Source organism: Haliaeetus leucocephalus, unplaced genomic scaffold (assembly GCF_000737465.1).
Source record: "Haliaeetus leucocephalus isolate CR32 unplaced genomic scaffold, Haliaeetus_leucocephalus-4.0 Scaffold267, whole genome shotgun sequence".
Classification (NCBI taxonomy): Eukaryota; Metazoa; Chordata; class Aves; order Accipitriformes; family Accipitridae; genus Haliaeetus; species Haliaeetus leucocephalus.
This window is the reverse complement of record NW_010972703.1, coordinates 53,768-71,268: the sequence shown is the minus strand read 5'-3', so window position 1 is coordinate 71,268 and position 17,501 is coordinate 53,768. Positions and strand designations below refer to the sequence as shown.

General features: G+C 52.3%; 2 protein-coding genes across 2 annotated transcripts in view; one reads left to right on the top strand and one right to left on the bottom strand.

The window, feature by feature from the left end:
* LOC104832887 (tripartite motif-containing protein 7-like) overlaps positions 1-7,354 on the top strand; it is a 7,764-nt gene extending 410 nt beyond the window's left edge. Inside the window, 7 exon segments of the mRNA XM_010569289.1 lie at positions 1-165; positions 2,781-2,867; positions 2,955-3,182; positions 3,874-3,896; positions 4,406-4,521; positions 4,898-4,930; positions 5,801-7,354. The exon segment at positions 1-165 is cut by the window's left edge and continues 6 nt beyond it. Of these exon segments, the coding sequence (XP_010567591.1) occupies positions 1-165; positions 2,781-2,867; positions 2,955-3,182; positions 3,874-3,896; positions 4,406-4,521; positions 4,898-4,930; positions 5,801-6,327 (1,179 nt within the window). The 3' untranslated portion in view covers positions 6,328-7,354.
* Positions 7,355-8,855: 1,501 nt separating this feature from the next.
* LOC104832879 (zinc finger protein 692-like) lies at positions 8,856-17,492 on the bottom strand. The gene is made up of 11 exons (XM_010569279.1): positions 17,302-17,492; positions 17,160-17,191; positions 16,325-16,747; positions 15,591-15,639; positions 15,259-15,405; positions 14,704-14,832; positions 11,601-11,663; positions 11,233-11,311; positions 10,678-10,792; positions 10,266-10,365; positions 8,856-9,794 (listed from the first exon to the last, which is right to left on the bottom strand). Exons 1-11 carry the CDS (start codon positions 17,487-17,489, stop codon positions 9,356-9,358), a joined length of 1,764 nt encoding a protein of 587 aa, XP_010567581.1. The 5' UTR covers positions 17,490-17,492; the 3' UTR covers positions 8,856-9,355.
* Positions 17,493-17,501: the final 9 nt, after the last annotated feature.

The following is a 17,501-nucleotide window of genomic DNA, read 5'->3' as shown; positions in this document are numbered from 1 at the left end:
GCTCCTCCCGGCCCCCCGGGGCCGCCGCGTTGCCCCCGTCACGGCGAACCTCTGCGGCTCTACTGCGTGCAGGATCGCCGCGCCGTCTGCGTCGTCTGCCACCTTTCCCGCGAGCACCGCACCCACACCGTGTTGCCCGCCGAGGAGGCGGCACACGCCGCAGAGGTCAGTTTTGGGCGGGGGGGATGCAGCGGGACCACGTGGCAGGCGCGGCAGGGAGCCGGGGGGGGCACGTACCGGGTGTGCTAAGGACCCCCGTCCCGGATTGGGGGGGATGCAGTAGGGATCTCCTCCCCCCACCGCCCCGGAGGTGGCAAGGCACCGGGAGCCCACCTCGGGTGTGGTAGGGAACCCCCCCCTCCCCCGGGAGGGAGAGTACTGGGAGTCCCCCCGCGCCTGGCATGCTGGGGTGCAATGAGGACACCACCCGGAGAGCCCTTCTTGGGTGCAGGATGCTGCCCCCCCCCAGGAACGGGAGGTGCAATAAGGATCCTTCCTGCGATGGAAGAGTACCAGCGACACCCCCCCCCACCCCCAATTGCAGGTGCAGTAAGGACACCCCGCGGGGTGGGAGTGCACCTGGGAAGCCGCTCCCCATGGGAGGCAATGCCCTTTGGCTGCAGTAGAGACTCCCACCTTCCTGGGGGTACAGATGTGAGCCTGCTTACCCCCCAGTGTGTAAGGTGCAGTAGGGAGCCTCCCTGCTGTGTTCCCATCTCCATTCAGAGGTACCTGGGATGCAGTGAGGATAGTGGGGCCCCCCCAGGGTGTGGGGTGCAGAATGGGACCCCACTGGGGACCCCCTTTCCAAGCTGCATGCCTGTCCGTGTGGCAGGGCAGGATATGGGGTGCAATAGGGAGTCAAATTTCCCCCAAACAGAGACTGGCCAAATGCAGTAGGGCAGGATGAAGGAATGTCCCCAGTGCAAAATGGAGCTGGTTTTAACTGGGAAGATACCGGGAGGGAGGTGTTGGCCGGTTTGGTCTTCTGTGTGAAATAACACTGAACTGGTATGGGAATCCCTGGGCTTGCCTGTGTGCAGGTGTGAATGTGCAAAATACCATCAGGCACCCCAAAATCCTGAGCCCCCGCTTCCCTGGGCAGAAATGCTCTGGAGTGAGCATGGAGCCTGGCTCCTTGGGATGACGGGGGGGCTTATTTTTTTAGCACCGAGCACAGTCTGGGGCTAAAGTGGAGCAGGAATCCCCCAGGAGTGACTTTTGCCCCTGCCCCCCAAAAAAAACAGTACAGGGCGGTTGAGCAATGTGACGCAGAGCAAATACGGAGCCTGGCCTCTGGCGGCGTTCGATCTCTGCCAAAATGGCCGTGGTGGCGAAGGGGAGACCCCCAGGTCATGATGAGGGAGGCTTCCTGGTGGAAATAATTATTAATTACTAATTAAGAGGCATGTGAGCATGGTGGCTTGACACTGAGCAGCCAGGCCTTGTTTCTCTGATGGGGTGGAGGAAAACCAAGATGCCGGACAGGGAGCGGATGTTTACTGCGCAGTGGCGGCTGGAGGAGGAGGAGGAGGGTGGCACTGACGCTGCTGAGGCGATCACAGTGGATCGGGGAAGGGGACTGCGTGATCGTTAACCACTGCGTATTAAGTCTTGCAATTATTGGTGTCGAGGCAGGTGGCACCAAAGGCTTTTATACTGAATTTTGTACTGAAATTGCTGCGGGTGCCCGGTTGTGCCGTCCTTGCCATCTTTGGTGGCTGTGGTTGCTCTTAGTGGGAAGCTGGAGCTCAAGTTGGCATTGTCCCCTCCACCCCCAAATGTGGGATCTTACCCATTTTTAGGACCACGGCATCTTTAGGCAGGTACACCACTGAATGCTGCTCAGGCTGTTGCTCTCTTGTTTTTTTTTCCCCTCGTTAATCTGCTTTTATGCATTTTTAACAACCAGTTGTTGCCCCTCGGAGGCTGCTTGGAAGCCATGCCCTTGTTTTTCCAATCTTTGCTTTTATCTCACACTTAAATTCTGCATTATTATGAGGTGCATGGTAGGAAGCACTGGTTTGCACAGCCACTTAACAGCAGCAAAATCTCTGTAGCTTTGCGTTTTATTTATAAAAGATCTGTCGTTGCTTGCTCTAAAAGCCCTGCTGCTTTTTGTTTAGTGTTGCTAGGTGCCTCTCCGTTTTTCTCAGAGGTTAAATGACTTAAACGAGGACAGGCGTGATGGTTTCCAGTAATAAGCTGTTAATAAACTTAACAAGCAGCCTGGAGGCGGCCGGCCCCTCCATCTCGGTGGGGTTCAGGCAGATGTTGGGGTGCCTCAGCTGGTCTCCCCAGCTCATGCTGGGGCTGGGATGTGAAAGCTGATCCCAAGAGGCACTGAGGCGGAAGGGGTTTTCACATGGGTGGGACTTGGTGGTTTGCGTTTGCAGCTGCGCTCTTACAGGGAGCTACAAATTGGCTCTAATATTTTTTTTTTGCCTTGCTGCCCTTTTCTTCCTTCTCCTGTACCTGGCTCTGAACTGCTCAGGCTGTTTTGGGGGACAGTTTTTGGTCTGGCTGGGGAAAGTTCTTGGCTTTCTTGGCATGCCCAAAACTAAAGGTTGAAGATAACAGGGAAGGGGAGGACACAGTGTGGTGATGGTCTGACTTCAGTTTGGGTTTGTGGTATTCTTCAGCTTCAAAAAAACCACATTTGATGAAATTTGACTGGTTTTAGCAGCAGAGCTGGAGGGAATCCCCCACCATTCCTTTCCTCCTTATTCCTGATCCTAAATAGGAAGAATTCCCAACAGATCTCCTCTTTCTCCTTCCAGGAGGTGCCACAGGAGCATTTGAGCTCCCTGAGGAAAGGACGTGAAGAAGCCAAGGCTGAGAGGGAGAGGCAGAGTGAAGACTTGCTGGTAAGTGCCTCAGGATGGGGGTTTCGCTGAACACCCCTGGCCACGGGGATGTCGGTCTCACGTGGGTTTCCCCTCTGGGTTTTGCAGAAGCAGACGGAAGTGGAGAGGCAGAAGATTGTGGCTGAGTGCAAGGAGCTCCGGGGCTTCCTGGAGGAGAAGGAGCAGCTCCTGCTGTCTCGTTTGGAGGAGCTAGACAGAGACATTGTCAAGAGGAGAGATGAGAGTGTATCCCGGCTCTCTGAGGAGATTGCCCAGCTTGATAAGCTCCTGGGTGAGCAAGGAGGAGAAAACTGCTCAGGAAACCAGTCTGGGCAGGTGAGACTCCTGGCATGTGTCCTCCCAGCCCAGAGGTTATGGTATAGCAGGGTGTAAAACCCAGGGCAGGTTGTGGTTGGGATCCCTGGGGACAAAAATCCATTTACAGGGACTGCAGGGTGATGACGTGCTCTGCTGGGGGGCAGCTCGGGTCCATTAACTCTGTGCTGGAGCTGGCCCATCTATTAGTCAAGGGGGTTGACTTGCTGCAGGACTGCTGCGCTGCTTTTTCAGGTGGGAATCCAAATTTTAGCACAGCTTTGGGGGACCTAAATTGGCCCTTGTAGTAGTGAAGCTGCTTGGGCCCCCTGTGATGCCAAGAACTAAGAAATACCCAAACAAACCTCCCAAACATTTTTGGTTTGTGTCACTCCATCGTCACTGTGAGCCCTGAATCCTCATGGTTTTGGCAGCTTGATGGCAATCATTTTTCTTAATTTCTTTAAAAAAGAAGCTTTGTTTTTTTCCCCACCCATGCTAAAAAAGAAAAAGGGGAAGGAAAAACCCCATATTTATATATAATTCTGCCATCTCCATGAGTCCAACTGTGGTCTGCTTTGGAAACAGCTGCTGAGAGCTGATCCCCTTAGCAGAGCAGCCGTGGGGCCAGTTTTGGGGAGGATTTTGGAGGCTCTGAGGTAGAAGAGAGACTTCTACTGATTAGCTTCTTGTTTTTTCACTCTCTCTCCAGGGTGTTGTCCCAGCTGGAAGCAGGTGAGTGAACCTGAGCCCTTGCTGCGTTAACCGGGAGGCTCACACCAGAGGCAGAGCCGGTGGTGTGAGGGTGTACGCCCTGTCCAGGTTCCCACCGCCTGCCTTGGGGTTCTCATCCACACCCGGGTGTTACCTTTGAGGCAAAACCAAACCTTCGTGAAGGGGTTTTGTGGCAGCTGTGTTGTAGGACAGTTTTGAGCGTCCTTCCCGAGGAAACTGCAGAGTAACTCGGTTGGTGTGGGACCAAACCCACACCAGCAGGACTGACATCAAAAGCCAAGGTGTAGAGATCCCCCCACATCTCAATCTCAGTGGCCTCCTGTGTGCCTCATACTGGGCAGCCCCAAACTGGACCAAGTCCTTAGGTGTGACCTCACAAGCACTGACAGAGGGAGAATAATCCAACACCAAAGCTCTCAGTACCAGGGCAGGTTTCTTCCCTGCCTGTAGTTTGGAGATTTTTTTTTTTTTTTTTCCAGAGGGGACCTAATATTTATTTCTCTCCCCAGCTTTGAGAGCTGGATGTTTTGCAAGCCAGAGGCTGGCTTCACGGAGCTGGAGAAGAAGCTCAAGAGCTTTTCCCAGAAGAGTGCAGTGCTGAAAGAGGTCTTGCTGGAGTTCAAGGGTGAGTGCCGAAAAAGGTTTTCTTTAAAAGTTGGTGCCTCCTAACCCCTATGTTTAATTCAACCTGAAGGATAAAATTCAACTTAAAAGATTATTTGGTTTGAGCTGTACTCTTGTTTCTCCCTTGGGCTTGTTAGGAGAGCTCTTTATTGTTTGAGCATCTGCTCATCAAAAATAAAAAGCCCTGCTTGCTTGAAAAGCAGCACATTTCCCTTGGATTTCTGCATGGAAGTTTGATGTGGCTGTACACGCTTGTTCCCAAGCGGCAGTGTTTGGTTGCTTGCCATAAGGCAGGGAGTAAGGTTGTGTGTGCGTAGGCAGTCCCCAGGGACTCCCTGTGCACAAAGGGATCTAAATTTTTTCTTCTCTTCCCTCAGAGAACCTCCGGTTCGAGCTGGAGAATGACACAGGTGAGCACAGTTTGGTTTTGGGAGTGTGACCTTCATTTTTGCAAGGCTTAATTTGGGAGTTTCAGCTTCCCCTGGGAGGTATCTTGGCAGTAAGACCTTCAAGCTAGCCTTAGAGGTCAGGAGAGGAGAAAATTATTGCTGGTGCTGCCAAGACAAGGGTGAAAAAAAAAATTATTCAGCTGCTGGGAGAGTCCATGAAAGGCACAGCCCTCAAATTTGTTAGGAAACTGTGGGGTTAAGAGGACTCTCCAGAAGCTGATCTGCTCTACTCAGAGCAAGGAGACCTTTAGCCCTGCTGCTGGTGGTTGGAATTGGCTCAAAGATGGACTTCGCAACCTTTGCATCTGCTGTTGGTAGTTCAGGGGTGTTGCTGGGCTCTGTCTTCTTGCCTGGGTTCAGGAGAGACCCGTCTTGCTTTTAGCAGTCTGTGATGTTCCCCTCTCTCAGTCGTTTTCAGGCTGTGCAGCCCTAGTTCCTGACAGTCCCCTGAGTACAACAAGAGCCCTTAGACACGAGGATATTTGTACTCATTCCTCTCCGGCACTTGGCAGTGATTAAAAAAAATGTTACTTCTGCCCAGAAATATCTATTCCAGAGCAAGGAGGTGTCTTGAATCGGACAGGCTGGTGGGTTTGCAGCAGAGATCTGGCTGTTTCTCTGTTTAATTAATTAGAAAGTGGAGCTTGATCTTTGTTCCCCTGTGGCTCTTTGTGCTTTGGGTGCTTAAAGCTGTTGGAGGCGACTTGCCTGGTGTCATCCTCATCTGGTTTGGGGCAGAGATGATAAATGCGCTTGTAGGGTGGCTCCGTCAAGGGTGGGAGAAGTGTCCTTAGCTTGTAGATGCTCACATCCATGTTTTTCTGTTCACAGGTGATCTCTCTTTGGACCCGGACACGGCCAACCCCTACCTGGTGCTGTCGGAGGATAAGAGGAGCGTGCGGCTCAGGAGTGCTCCCCAGGAATTGCCGGCAAACCCCAAGAGATTCGATTACTCCTTCTGTGTGCTGGCGGCGGAGGGTTTCATAGCTGGGAGGCATTACTGGGAGGTGGAGGTGGGAGATGGAGAGAGCTGGGTCTTGGGGGCGGCCCGTGAGTCCGTGCGGAGGAAGGAGAAAATTGACTTTGCTCCAGAGGAGGGGATCTGGGCGGTGGGGTTGAACTGGAAGGGAAAGAATTGGGATCAGTATCAGGCTTTCACCTCCCCGGAGACGCCCCTCTCCCTGTGTGAGAGGCCCAGGAAGATCGGGGTGTACCTGGACTACGAAGGCGGGTGGGTGGCGTTTTACAATGCTGATAACATGGCTCCCATCTTCACCTTCACGGCCGCTTTCACTGAAAAGATCTTTCCTTTCTTCTGGCTCTTCTATGTGGGCTCCTCGCTTTCCCTCTGCAATTGACCTGTCCAGTTTCTTTAACCCTCCCGAGGTGACCTGCAAGTAGTGCCCGATCCTGTCCCCTTTACCCCTTGCTTTCAGACAACGGACCCTGAAACTCATGATTGTCCCTTGTTTGGCTTTGGGGTTAACTACTTCTTGTTGCATTTTAAAGTTTTGGGTCTCTTTTACCCTGAAAACCTTCCTCTGGGGCTTCAACCATTGAGGGCGGCTGCTTAAATAGCCTCTCTGTGGGGTTATTTCCCCTCACCTCCGGCCTGCTGTATAAGCAACCCCATATGTTTGTTTTGTTTTGTTCGAGTTGGCTGCCCCATGTAAACAGGGATGTAACCAGGGAGAAAAGCTACCTTAGGGGTTTATCGTATCCTGCATTGATCCGTAGACAAAGCTGCCTGCTTTCGTGCACCCCGAGAAGCTCTCGAGGGCTAGGAAACCTGCGTGAGGAGGAGAGGTACCGTACCCAACCCCTGATTTCTGACACCGTTGCTCTGCAGGTCACCTTTTAGCTTTTCCCACCCCACCCCATCCTCGCTTTCCTTTCCTCCTTGGGAAAGGGCCGAGCCCGTCTTTCGCTGCCACTAGTGCTAAGAGAGCAAAACCCTGCGATCTCCCTCGTCGCTTCCCCCCCGTTAACGCTGTGCATCCGTAGGGCCGCAGTAGAGCCGAGTGCTGGGAGCCGCAGCCCCGGGGATGGAGTAAAGGGGAGATGGATGCTTTTGGGTCAACGCAAAAGCTGGCAGGGGTGTAGCTGTAGGGAGAGCAATGGACATGTCGCAAACCTGGAGTCTCTCAGGCGCGCTCGGCGTCGCAGATTTTTGGGGTTGGCTTTGTGGGTGTGGGTAGCTTCCGAGGGAAACCCAGGCCATGTGGTGGGGAAAGAGGGGGAAGCCTTGTTTTAGGTGTGATCTCGCGCGTGCTTATAAACCCCTGCCCACCCTCGTGTGATCCCGCGATGCTGTTATGTCTCTTTGCCCTGTCATTCTGTTTAGTGGGGAAATAAAAGTTGCTGTGCAAAAAAAAAAAAAAAAAAAAAAAACAAAACAAAACCCAAAAACCAACAATCTGGTGTCTTTGTGTGCTGGCTGCGGAAGGAAAAGCCACTCTGGGGTCAGGCTTGGTCCTGCAGCGATGCTGCTGCTGCTGAGCAAAGCTCTCCTCTGAGGTGAACAGAGCTGGGGACACCTCTTCTTGTCCCCAGCCAGCTCAGGGGTCTTGGCAGAGTTTTGGGGTCTCTGCAGGGGGGGTCTTAAGTGTGGGATGGGTGCAGCTGAGGAGGACTGAGCCATCCCCCTACCACCACCAGCCAAGAAACACCCCAACCTTTGAGCCCCACAAAACAGCCCCTATTCAGAGCCTTGGACTCCCTGTAATTTTAAATTAAAGTGACTTTAAAATGCCCCCAAAGGCCTATTTTTGGAGGTTTAAGACCCTCCTGACTGTCTTCTTGCATATATCTATAGATATATTTTTAACTCTTTAGTCAGCATTGAGGCTGTTTTCTTTCAGAGCTGCTAGAAAAGGGAAAGGAATAAAATAACATGTAAAGCCTTTAAAATAAACCCTGGGAGAGGCAGAATAAGGGGAGAGAGGGACCCTGGGTTGGGGGAGTGATGTTAGGAGCTTACATTGCAAAAGAGGGGGGGGTCCCTATGGCCCTGCCTTTACCTGGTAGCATCAAGCCCTTCTTTTGAGGGTGAAAAAAACCCTTTTTGGGGATGGGTGGAAGCCCCCATGAGGGGATGCAGCCTTTCTGCAGGCAGTCACCAACTCTGTGTGCACGGGGAAGGAGTGGGTGGATGAGGGGTGCTGCTGCCCTGTTTCATGCTGTGGGGAAAACTGGGGTGCCCATTTGCCCCCCACAGCCCAGGAAATCCACACCCCCCCCAGTTTCTGCTCTGGGAAGAAAAACATTAAACAGCAGGAAAGCAGATACCCCAGAGTCGGGGTATTGCAGAGCATGTCTGCACCATCACTGACCCTGCTATTTATCCCTGGTCTGGGAGCTCTCATGGAGCCCTCACAGCCCCGTTTTGGGGTCAATTACTTCATTATCAGTTTCTCTAATTGGATAGCTGACAGCACAGTTTGGATACAGGGCTGTGCTCTGGCTCATCCCTCTCCAGCAGCAAGAAACAAAAAGCTGTGGATGCTTAGAATTGCAGTGGAAAAACCCACCTTTAATGCCTGTCTTCTCCTCTGAAACATGCTTTTTTTTTTTTTTTTCTTTTCCTCCCTGCAAGTGCTGTTTGACTTGTAATTCCTACAGCCAGCCCTGTTTCAGGTCCCCGATTCCCACAGGCGCTCCAGTGAGCTCCGTCTTCCCTGCAGCCCCTTTATCTGTGTCAAAACCATCTTCTGGCCTATGCTTGCAGGGTTGTTTGTCTTTTTTTTTTTTCCTGATAAAGCCTGTTGAGCTGGCAACCTTCAAGGCTGAGTAAATATTACAATCCTTTCCAAAAACGTTCGATAAAAGGCAAGTGGCATTTATAGGACATGAGGAACCATCACCAGATCAAATAATGCCCGTTTCCAAGGCCAAAACTGATACAGCCTCAGTCGCCTCCACCTACTGTTGACTTCCCAACCTAAATCACCCTTTTTTATTGTGCTAAATACAGACAACCTTTGGACAGGGTGTCAAGGCGGGCTGCACACATGGAAGTCTCACTCTTCTACCTCTGCTTTCCATAGAGACTCAGCACTGAGGCACAGAGGTGGCTGGCACAAGTGGGGAAACCCACTTTTATACAAAATAAGTCTTTATTGAGGATCCTGCCGATGACTTTGGCAACCTCACACTCCCTCCTCGCAGCGAGGGAGTCGAGTGAGAGGCTCTCCACCTGCGGCAACACCGCTGCGAGCTCGGGAGAAGCTGGGATTTCCCCCAGGAAGCGCCGGTCCTTGCCTGTCCCTTGTACTTTTGGCACCTGCACATGCTGCTGCCACACACCACGGGGTCCAGCATCGTTTCACCTTACCCCATCCTGCTCTCTGGTCCCTCTTTTGGCCAAGAACAAGATGATCAGTCCTGCTACGACCCAACGCTGTCCATCACCTGGCCTCGGGGCACGCCTGGATCCTGCCCGCTATATTCAGCTGAGGCTTCAATGGGAGGTGGGGTCTTCTCCAGTTCACCACCACTCACCAGGGTGTCCCCAAGCCCTGGCATCTCCAGGGGTTCCACAGCCAACGTTCCAGGTACCTCTGGATGCTCCAGCCCTGCCTGCGTCCCTACCCTGAAGTTGGGCGGTGGGGATGGCACTATCTGCCGCTGGCCCCCCTCGGCCTGGGGGGGTCCGCTGGGCACTTCAGGGTGACTTTTGCTTTTGTGGGCGGTGACGTTGTCTTTCTTCTCGAACTTCTTGCCGCAGATGTCGCAGGAGAACTGGTAGAAGGAGTCGGCGTCGTGTTTCTTCATGTGCCAGTTCAGGGAGGCTTTCTGGCGGCAGGTGAAGCCGCAGATCTCACACCTGGGAGAAAACAGAACGAGATTCAAGGTAAAAGGATTTAAAAAAAGGTATTACAAAGGATTAAGCACGAGGGAGAACTGGCCCCGCCTCATCTTCATGCTGCAATTCCATGTGGGTTTAGCAAAGCCACCACCCTCCACTGCTTCATTAGCTCCGTGTGGCTTCAGCACACCCTTGAGGCATGGAAATGCATCACACTCGTTAAGTCCCAGCTTATTAAGCTTCTCCAAATCAAGCCCACGCCCTGAAGCTGATCCTGAAGCTGCTGAATCAGAGCGCAGCCAGCCTCAGGGGCAGGAACCTTTAGGCAAAGCAAAAATAACAGCCAGTCCTCTGGCTACCCACAGCGAGGAACTTGGCTCTCCCGTGGAGCCACGCACCGAGAAGCTAAATTTGGGTTGAAAAGCGACAGGGAGAAACCCTGACGCAAACCAGAGAGTCAGCGGTTGCATTGATGGGACCGGTACTTACTGCAGGGGTTTCTCGCCTGTGTGGATGCGTCTGTGGATGATCAAGTTGCTGCTGGTACGAAAGGAACGGGCGCAGAACTCACAGATATAGTCCCGCTTGTCTGTAGGGCAGAAGAAAAAAGGATTAGGGGCTGATCCAGCCTAGAAGAGCAATCAGGGGGCTTTGGGGATGTATTTTAGGAGGCAGGATGCTTTCCCAGCACAGAAACGGAGATGAGAAATGAGAGCTTGACAGTAGGGAGCAAAAAGCAAACGGGTGCAGTAACATCTACCAGGGATGCAAATGTGAATGGTGAGGACATGGGTATGGTCAGCCGTAGCCCAGCAGAGGTGGGACCAGCGCAGGAGACGAGGTATAGGGAGATATATATCCATACAGGGGGTACGTGCCTGCACTGAGGCGGCCAACTCACCACTGTGCAGTTTCTCGTGCTCCTTGAGGTGCTTCTTGAAGTTGAAGGACTTGCCACAGCTGGGCTCTGAGCAGGTGAAGGTCTTCTGGTGGACGTGCTGGTACTTCTTGTGGTGCTGTCATTTTGGGGAGAAAAAAGGGGGAGTAAGAAGCCAGGAGGTCAGGGGTGAGAAGCTGCACTTGGAGAAAGCCCAAGGGCACCTTCCAGTGACAACCACCCCCCAGTTTCGCTCCCTGAAGCACGTGGTGGAACTTCAAGCGATCTCAGGCATGCTGAGCTGCTGCTGAACACACAGGGCCAACAAGTCCTGAATCTATTATCCAGCTTTGGAAAGCCACAGGCAGTTCAGATTGCCCAATTCCACCTCTAGGCCAACAGCCAAAATGCCCAAAACGGAGCTTGGACAGGCAAAACCTGACCCATCAGGTGGGTCAACAAAGCCCATGCTGGCCCCAGAAGAGACTGGGAGTGGGAGGGATGCTTGTGCCCAGCTGGGCTGCACCTCCTGGGGCGTGAGAGGTGGATTTAAGCCCAACGGCTGCCCCCAACCCTCACGTTCAGGTACTGGCGGTTGGAGAAGATCTTGCCACAGCCTTCAAAGTCACACAGGAGGATCTCACGCTTCGCTGCCTTCCTGCAGGAGGGAAGGTGGAAAACCATCGTCAGTGAGGACATTAGGAAAGCTGAAAAAGCAGTGGCTTTTGGATTTGGCACCCCAATAGGTCTTCCTCACCCATCTTCCCTCTCACCCACCCATTAAAAGCTTAATTTAAGCAAATAAAGCCCTTCAGGAGGCTCCTATCAGAGCAAGTGTTGCTTGCCAAGGGTGTCCCACCACGGAACAGCTGAGCTGCACCTTCTCTTCTTCCCAAGAGTCTGGGAAATGGCACAGCAGCTTCCCCTTCCCCACCAGCCCCAGGTACCTGATCCTCTTTGGGCCGATCTGGGCCACGTCCTCATCGCACGGCTGCGCTCGCCTCTTGCAGCTGCAATGAGAAAGAAACATCTTGAGTGAGGCTTTTGTCCCCAGGCACAGAGCTGAGAAGCTGTGGTCCTCCAATCTCACAGCTGACGGGTTTCCAAGCAAACACTACATTAAAACCATCCTCTGGGTGACCATTTCTCTTTTATTTCTTCCATTTTGGGAATTCAGTATCTTTCCCTATTGGAGCAGGAAACGGCATTAACAAATGCACCTTTCAGACATTATAAATAGGAATGTATTCTTTATTACTCATTACAAAAAGTATTTCACATGGTTTTGGCTATGTCCCAGGACATTTAAGATTGCTGTCAACCTCACGCCAGCCTCGCTGTGTTCACATCACAGGTTTGATCTATAATTGATCCACAGCTCCTTGGAAACAGCAGCTATTTCTGGCTGACACCCTGAAATACAGAAAGATGCGTTAAAAAAAACAGGCGTGCTTTTGTGGGGAGGAGAAATAAAAAGATCGTTAATAGATGACAATGCCAGACCACATCCTCAGCACTAAATAAAAATAGGGGCTGGGCATCTTTGTCCGCAATCTCTTAAAAATGTTTCATCAGCTCATGATGGCATTAGCTTTGGGAAGCGAGAAGAGGATGAACACACCAAAGGCTGGAGGTGCTCTCTTTTGCTGATAAAATAGTATTTCATCTCCATTCTTCCAGTTGCTGTGACAAAAAGGGCAGGGAGGTGGGAATTAATCACACGCTGGTAAATAGGATCTCTGTAACCAAAAGCTCAGCCTTCAAAAGGGCACCAACAACTTAAAAAGTTTAGGCAGGGCTTTGGAGAGGGGGGTAAAAGCTCCAAGACTGCACTGGTTGCCCAGGAAAGTCAACAACCGCTTTTGTCAGCCACTTCTGCAAATCTCCAGGTGCATCTTTAGGCACTGGTGTACTTTTGGAGGTCTGAACACCAGGGTTTTGAATGGAAAGCGTGCAGCATCCAAAAAATGCCAGAGGGGTGTGAAAAAAGTCCCTCTTTTAATTCACTTTTGGCCTTAACTAGGACTACCTTGACCTAACCCAAACCTTTCCACCCTCAAATTGAATCTGAGAGCCTGGTGTCCCCCCAGTGCTACATGTACAGCGGTGGGCACGGAGAGGAGAAAAGCAAATGCCAGATTTACCGTCACATTTTCCTTTGCTGGGACTGGGTCTCCAGGAGGGTGTTTGTTCTTCCAGCGAGCTGCGAGGCAGTTTCAGAGCTGCAAAGAGGCGGGAAGGGCGTTTAGCACTGAAAAGAAGTGGCAATACCACGTCAAAGTGAAAAAGCAAATCAATAAAGGCCTTAATGGAGCGGCACGATACTTACGTGATGAGTTTTGGGGCATGCATTTTGCTGCCAGTCCCATCTTCCATAGGACACACGAAGGCAAGATGCATTAGAAGGCGGTGTTACGTGGTCACTCCAGCTAACTCCAATGAAAAAGGGGGTTTTAACACCCTTGTATTCAAAGTGTAAGAAAATCCAGCAAGGTGACATCTCCTTGTGTGTCAGACCCAAGAGGCAATGCGTGGACCATCCTCATGTTTCAGCATTGAGACCAACCTCTATTTAATACTCTTGCATAAAGACCCAGCAAATAATTGAGTGATGATTTGAGCTTATTTAGAACAGAAAAATGAATTTTGAGCCCACGTGGCTGGGAAGGAGAGATTAAAACCTACCCCTCAGCCTCAAACAGGCAGTGGTAAAGAGTGCTTACAAATTAAATAATCATGGTCATTACCAAGGTGTCCCTTGACCAACACTTGAGGTTGGCAGCGCTGCGGTCACTACTCACCTCTCCCCATGGGCTTGAGCTGCTGGGCAATATAGCTAGGCTGTTGTCCTGGTTTCAGCTGGGATAGAGTTAACTGTCTTCCTAGTTGCTGGTACGGTGCTATGTTTTGAGTTCAGTATGCAAAGAATGTTGATAACACACTGATGTTTTCAGTTGTTGCTAAGTAATTTTTAGACTATAGTCAAGGATTTTTCAGCTTCTCCTGCCCAGCCAGCGAGAAAGCTGGAGGGGCACAAGAAGTTGGCACAGGACACAGCCAGGGCACCTGACCCAAACTGGCCAAAGGAATATTCCATACCATGAGACGTCACATCTCGTATAGGAACTGGGGAGTGGGGGCAGAGAATTGCCGCTCGGGGACTAGCTGGGTGTCAATCAGCAGGTGGTAAGCAATTGCCCTGCGCGTCATTTGTACATTCCAATCCTTTTATTACTACTGTTGTCATTTTATTAGTGTTATCATTATCATTAATAGTTTCTTCTTTTCTGTTCTATTAAACTGTTCTTATCTCAACCCACAAGTTTTACTTCTTTTCCCGATTTTCTCCCCCATCCCACTGGGTGGGGGGGGAGGGAGTGAGTGGCTGCGTGGTGCTTAGTTGCTGGCTGGGGTTAAACCACAACAGCTGTATAGAGCTGCTCTGGCTGCTGGAGAAGTCCCGTATCTATAGGTAGAGACAGGAGCCTCTGTGCTTATGCAGGGGGTGGAACATATGGATTTTTTGCTGCTGTAAACCTCCAGGCTGCTCAGAGGCTTTATATATGTGAAAGAAGGGCTTCAACACCCACCACGGTGATGGTTTAAGGGGTCTTCAAGCCCTGCCCAAGCAGCATATCCTTGCTCCCCGGCCACCTGAGCATGGGGACCAGCTCCATGAGAGACACAGCAGATGAAATGGTGACTCATTAAGGCCCCTCAGTAGCAAGATCCACATGCCAGACCCCCCCTTTGCAAGCTCCACACCCAACAAGGCTTGGCAACGCAGCTCTGCCCTGCAGACAGCGGCACCGCAAGGAGAAGGATTAAACCACCTCGGGGACACGTGCCTTCTGTTCTGCCCAGAGCTCGAACATCATTTATTGTTGGGTTGGATGGTTTCCATCTGGTTTCTCGGCATGGAAAGCAGCAGCATCTCCAACATGCCCCAAAACGCTCATTCAGCGGCAATGGAGAGATGGATGCCCCAAGACAGGCAACCCCAATGCTCATCCCCAACATCACCACACCGCTGCGGCCATCGTGACTCACTTGACTCGTCCACCCTTCTCCTCTGACGGGCTGGAGTTGGTCAGGTTTGGCTCATTTGGGGGCTGCTCCTCCTTTACAGATTTCTTATGAGCTTTGGTCTGGCTTTGTCGTCGCTGCAGCTCAGAGTCACTGGGGGAGAAGACAGACATGGGATAGGCAAGGTGGTTTAGATGGTTGGATGTGGCAGGACATTGGTTGGATAAGGTTGGAAATGGTAGGACATTGGTTGGATGCAGATGGACGTGGTTGGACTTGGTCGGACATGGCAAAGACCCAGGCAGAGATACAGTGAAAGAAGGTGCCTCCCCAAAAGGCTGTGCCCTTTTGAGCTCAGAAGCACCTTATTTAGGTGATATGAGGACGTTATTCCCATTTCCTCCCATCTCCGCTAGGGTCAGGTGTAGCAAGACAAGAAGGTGGTAGAGATGTAAGGTCTGAAACCCTTCCAGTGCGATACCCATCTAGACTGGGACAGCATGACTGGGAGCCTGTGGACTGGCTCTCATGTGGTCCCAGTCTGTGGGCTCCTTCCCAGCAGCTCTAAATGCTCCTCACCTGTCCAGAGATGGGTGGTAATTCTCATCACGCAGATCATCGGTGTAGGCGAGGTCATCATCCTCAGCAAAGTCCTCATCCTCCTCTTCCTCCTCTTCTTCTTGGTGCTCAGCCCCCTGCTCCGCCTTCTCCTCCGGGATAAGTGCACTGCAGGAATGCAACAATCAAAGTCAACTCTGCCAGAATGGGTTTTAATCATGGAAGGTCTTTGTTAAAACATTGGCTGCCCATTGGAGAACACAAGGGATGAGATGGATGGGTCCAAACTTGACCTTCAGCTCCAGAGAGCCCAGTTATACACTGGGGGAAGACTCATGCATGCCACCACTCACCTCCCATGATCTTTTGCCACAGTCCCCGTCTCCGTTGGCACCTGGGGAGCTGCAAGGAGATGACAGGAGTTGCGGTAAGCTGAAGCAGGGCTGGTTGAGCTGGGATGTTGGGAGAGGCAGAGGAGGGAGGAGGAGGATGGGGAGTGGATCTAGCAGCAGAGTTGGGAAACCTTCAGGTGTTGGAAAGGACCTGCATGGTGCCATCCCACTGACCAGAAGAAATGAGGGCCAAGTTACTTCAAAATACTCTACTGGAAGAAGCTCAACCTCTTCTCAAGTAGCTACTACAAGGCGCTGTATGGAAAAAAAAGGAGATTTTTCTCCCTGGTTTTCAGTCTGGGTAAACGACAGGAGCTGTGGCTCTTGGAAACTGCTGAGAGCTGCATCTGCATGGGCTCAGCAAGGTCTTCTGCTCAATGCCTGTAATGAACCCGAGGCCCTCCAGCTCTGCTTTTCCAAGGGAAAGGAAGGAGAGAGAAGATACTTCTTCTGTGGTAGGAACAAGCCCAGTAGGAGACTCCTCTATCTGTTTTTCCAGTAAAGGCCCAGAGATTTGTTTTACATGATGGTGCTGTCAAATCTGGAGCAAGAGGGAAGCAGTGGGGTTGGGGCAACATCTGATCCCAGTGGGAAGGTGGATGATATGCCCCTGGCACTGGGAGAAGGGCTGAAGATGGGGAATCGAGAAGCCAATGGAGAAATGAGGGTGGAGAAGGGGACACAGAGGAGCTCACCTGCGTTGCCATCATCACTGTCATCACAGCGAGCTCCTGGCTCTTCCGTCCGGTCACCATCACCGATGGGCAATTGAGCTGCTCCCCCTGGTTCAGCTTCGCCCTTCCCAGAGCTGGACTCAGCAGCCAGCCCTGCTTGCCGGAGCGAGCGCCGGCGGCCGGTGGCCAGTGGGGAGCTGCACCCCGAGTCCTCCTGTTGTTCCTCTCCATGGTGGCCAGTTGTGGGGGTATGGTCCCCTGCCGCCCCAGGGACACCCCAGGAGAAGCTGTGCCCAGCCACGCACTCCCACACCAGCTGGGACGTGCTGCCTGGGGCTGGGGGCTTCACGTCAGGGACGAAACCGCACTCTTGGCCATGACCGTGGGACAGGACGACCAGGCGCTGCAGGGCATCGGCATGGAGAAGGTTGGGCTCCGGCTCGCCTGGTGAAGGTACAAAAACCAGACAAATTGGTGAGAACTGGCTCCAAACTTCAGCTTTTTGGTTGTTCTCCATCGTGTAAAACCAGCATAGGGCGGGTGGGATGTCTGCAAGGGTTTCCCTTCACATTTCCTACCATCTCATGCACGCTCTGATGTTTCCACCGTATTAAGAGCTCCTCTTTTTTAGCAACCCCCAAAAACTCAGACAGCTCCCCCCCCAAAAAAAGAGCTGGGGATGCCAACAACCCCAACGCAGCCAAACCCAGGGAGCAATTTAGGCGGGTGAGCATCTCCAGGTGCATCTCCAGCACCCAAGCGCTCAATGCAACAGGAATCTTCTCTCTTCACTGTAAACCTCTTTTGCACCCAAAATAATCAATGCCAACATGGATTTGGGGTGGGAGGCACCAACCTGGGCTCCAGATGCAGCCGTGGGAGCTGTACCTGTGGTGGGAAGAGGGAGAGTGAGCAAGCTTAAACCATTCATTTCCCCATCCCAAGGGTTTTTAAGGGTTTTTTAAGAGTTTTGCAGCACACGCCACCCCCTCACTGACCTGTCGAGGAGGAACTGGGCCAACTGGGAGTGCAGGGCGAAGCCGAGCTGCTCCTTGAGGCGACACCAGCGCTCCAGGTGCCCCCCGATGCGGATGCGGCACTTGCTGCGGCGGGCATCCAGCTCCCGTCGCTTCTGTCGTCGGATGCAATCGGGGGCCCGCTGCCGGCCCGGGCGGCCCGGCTCCATGGGGGGGGTCTG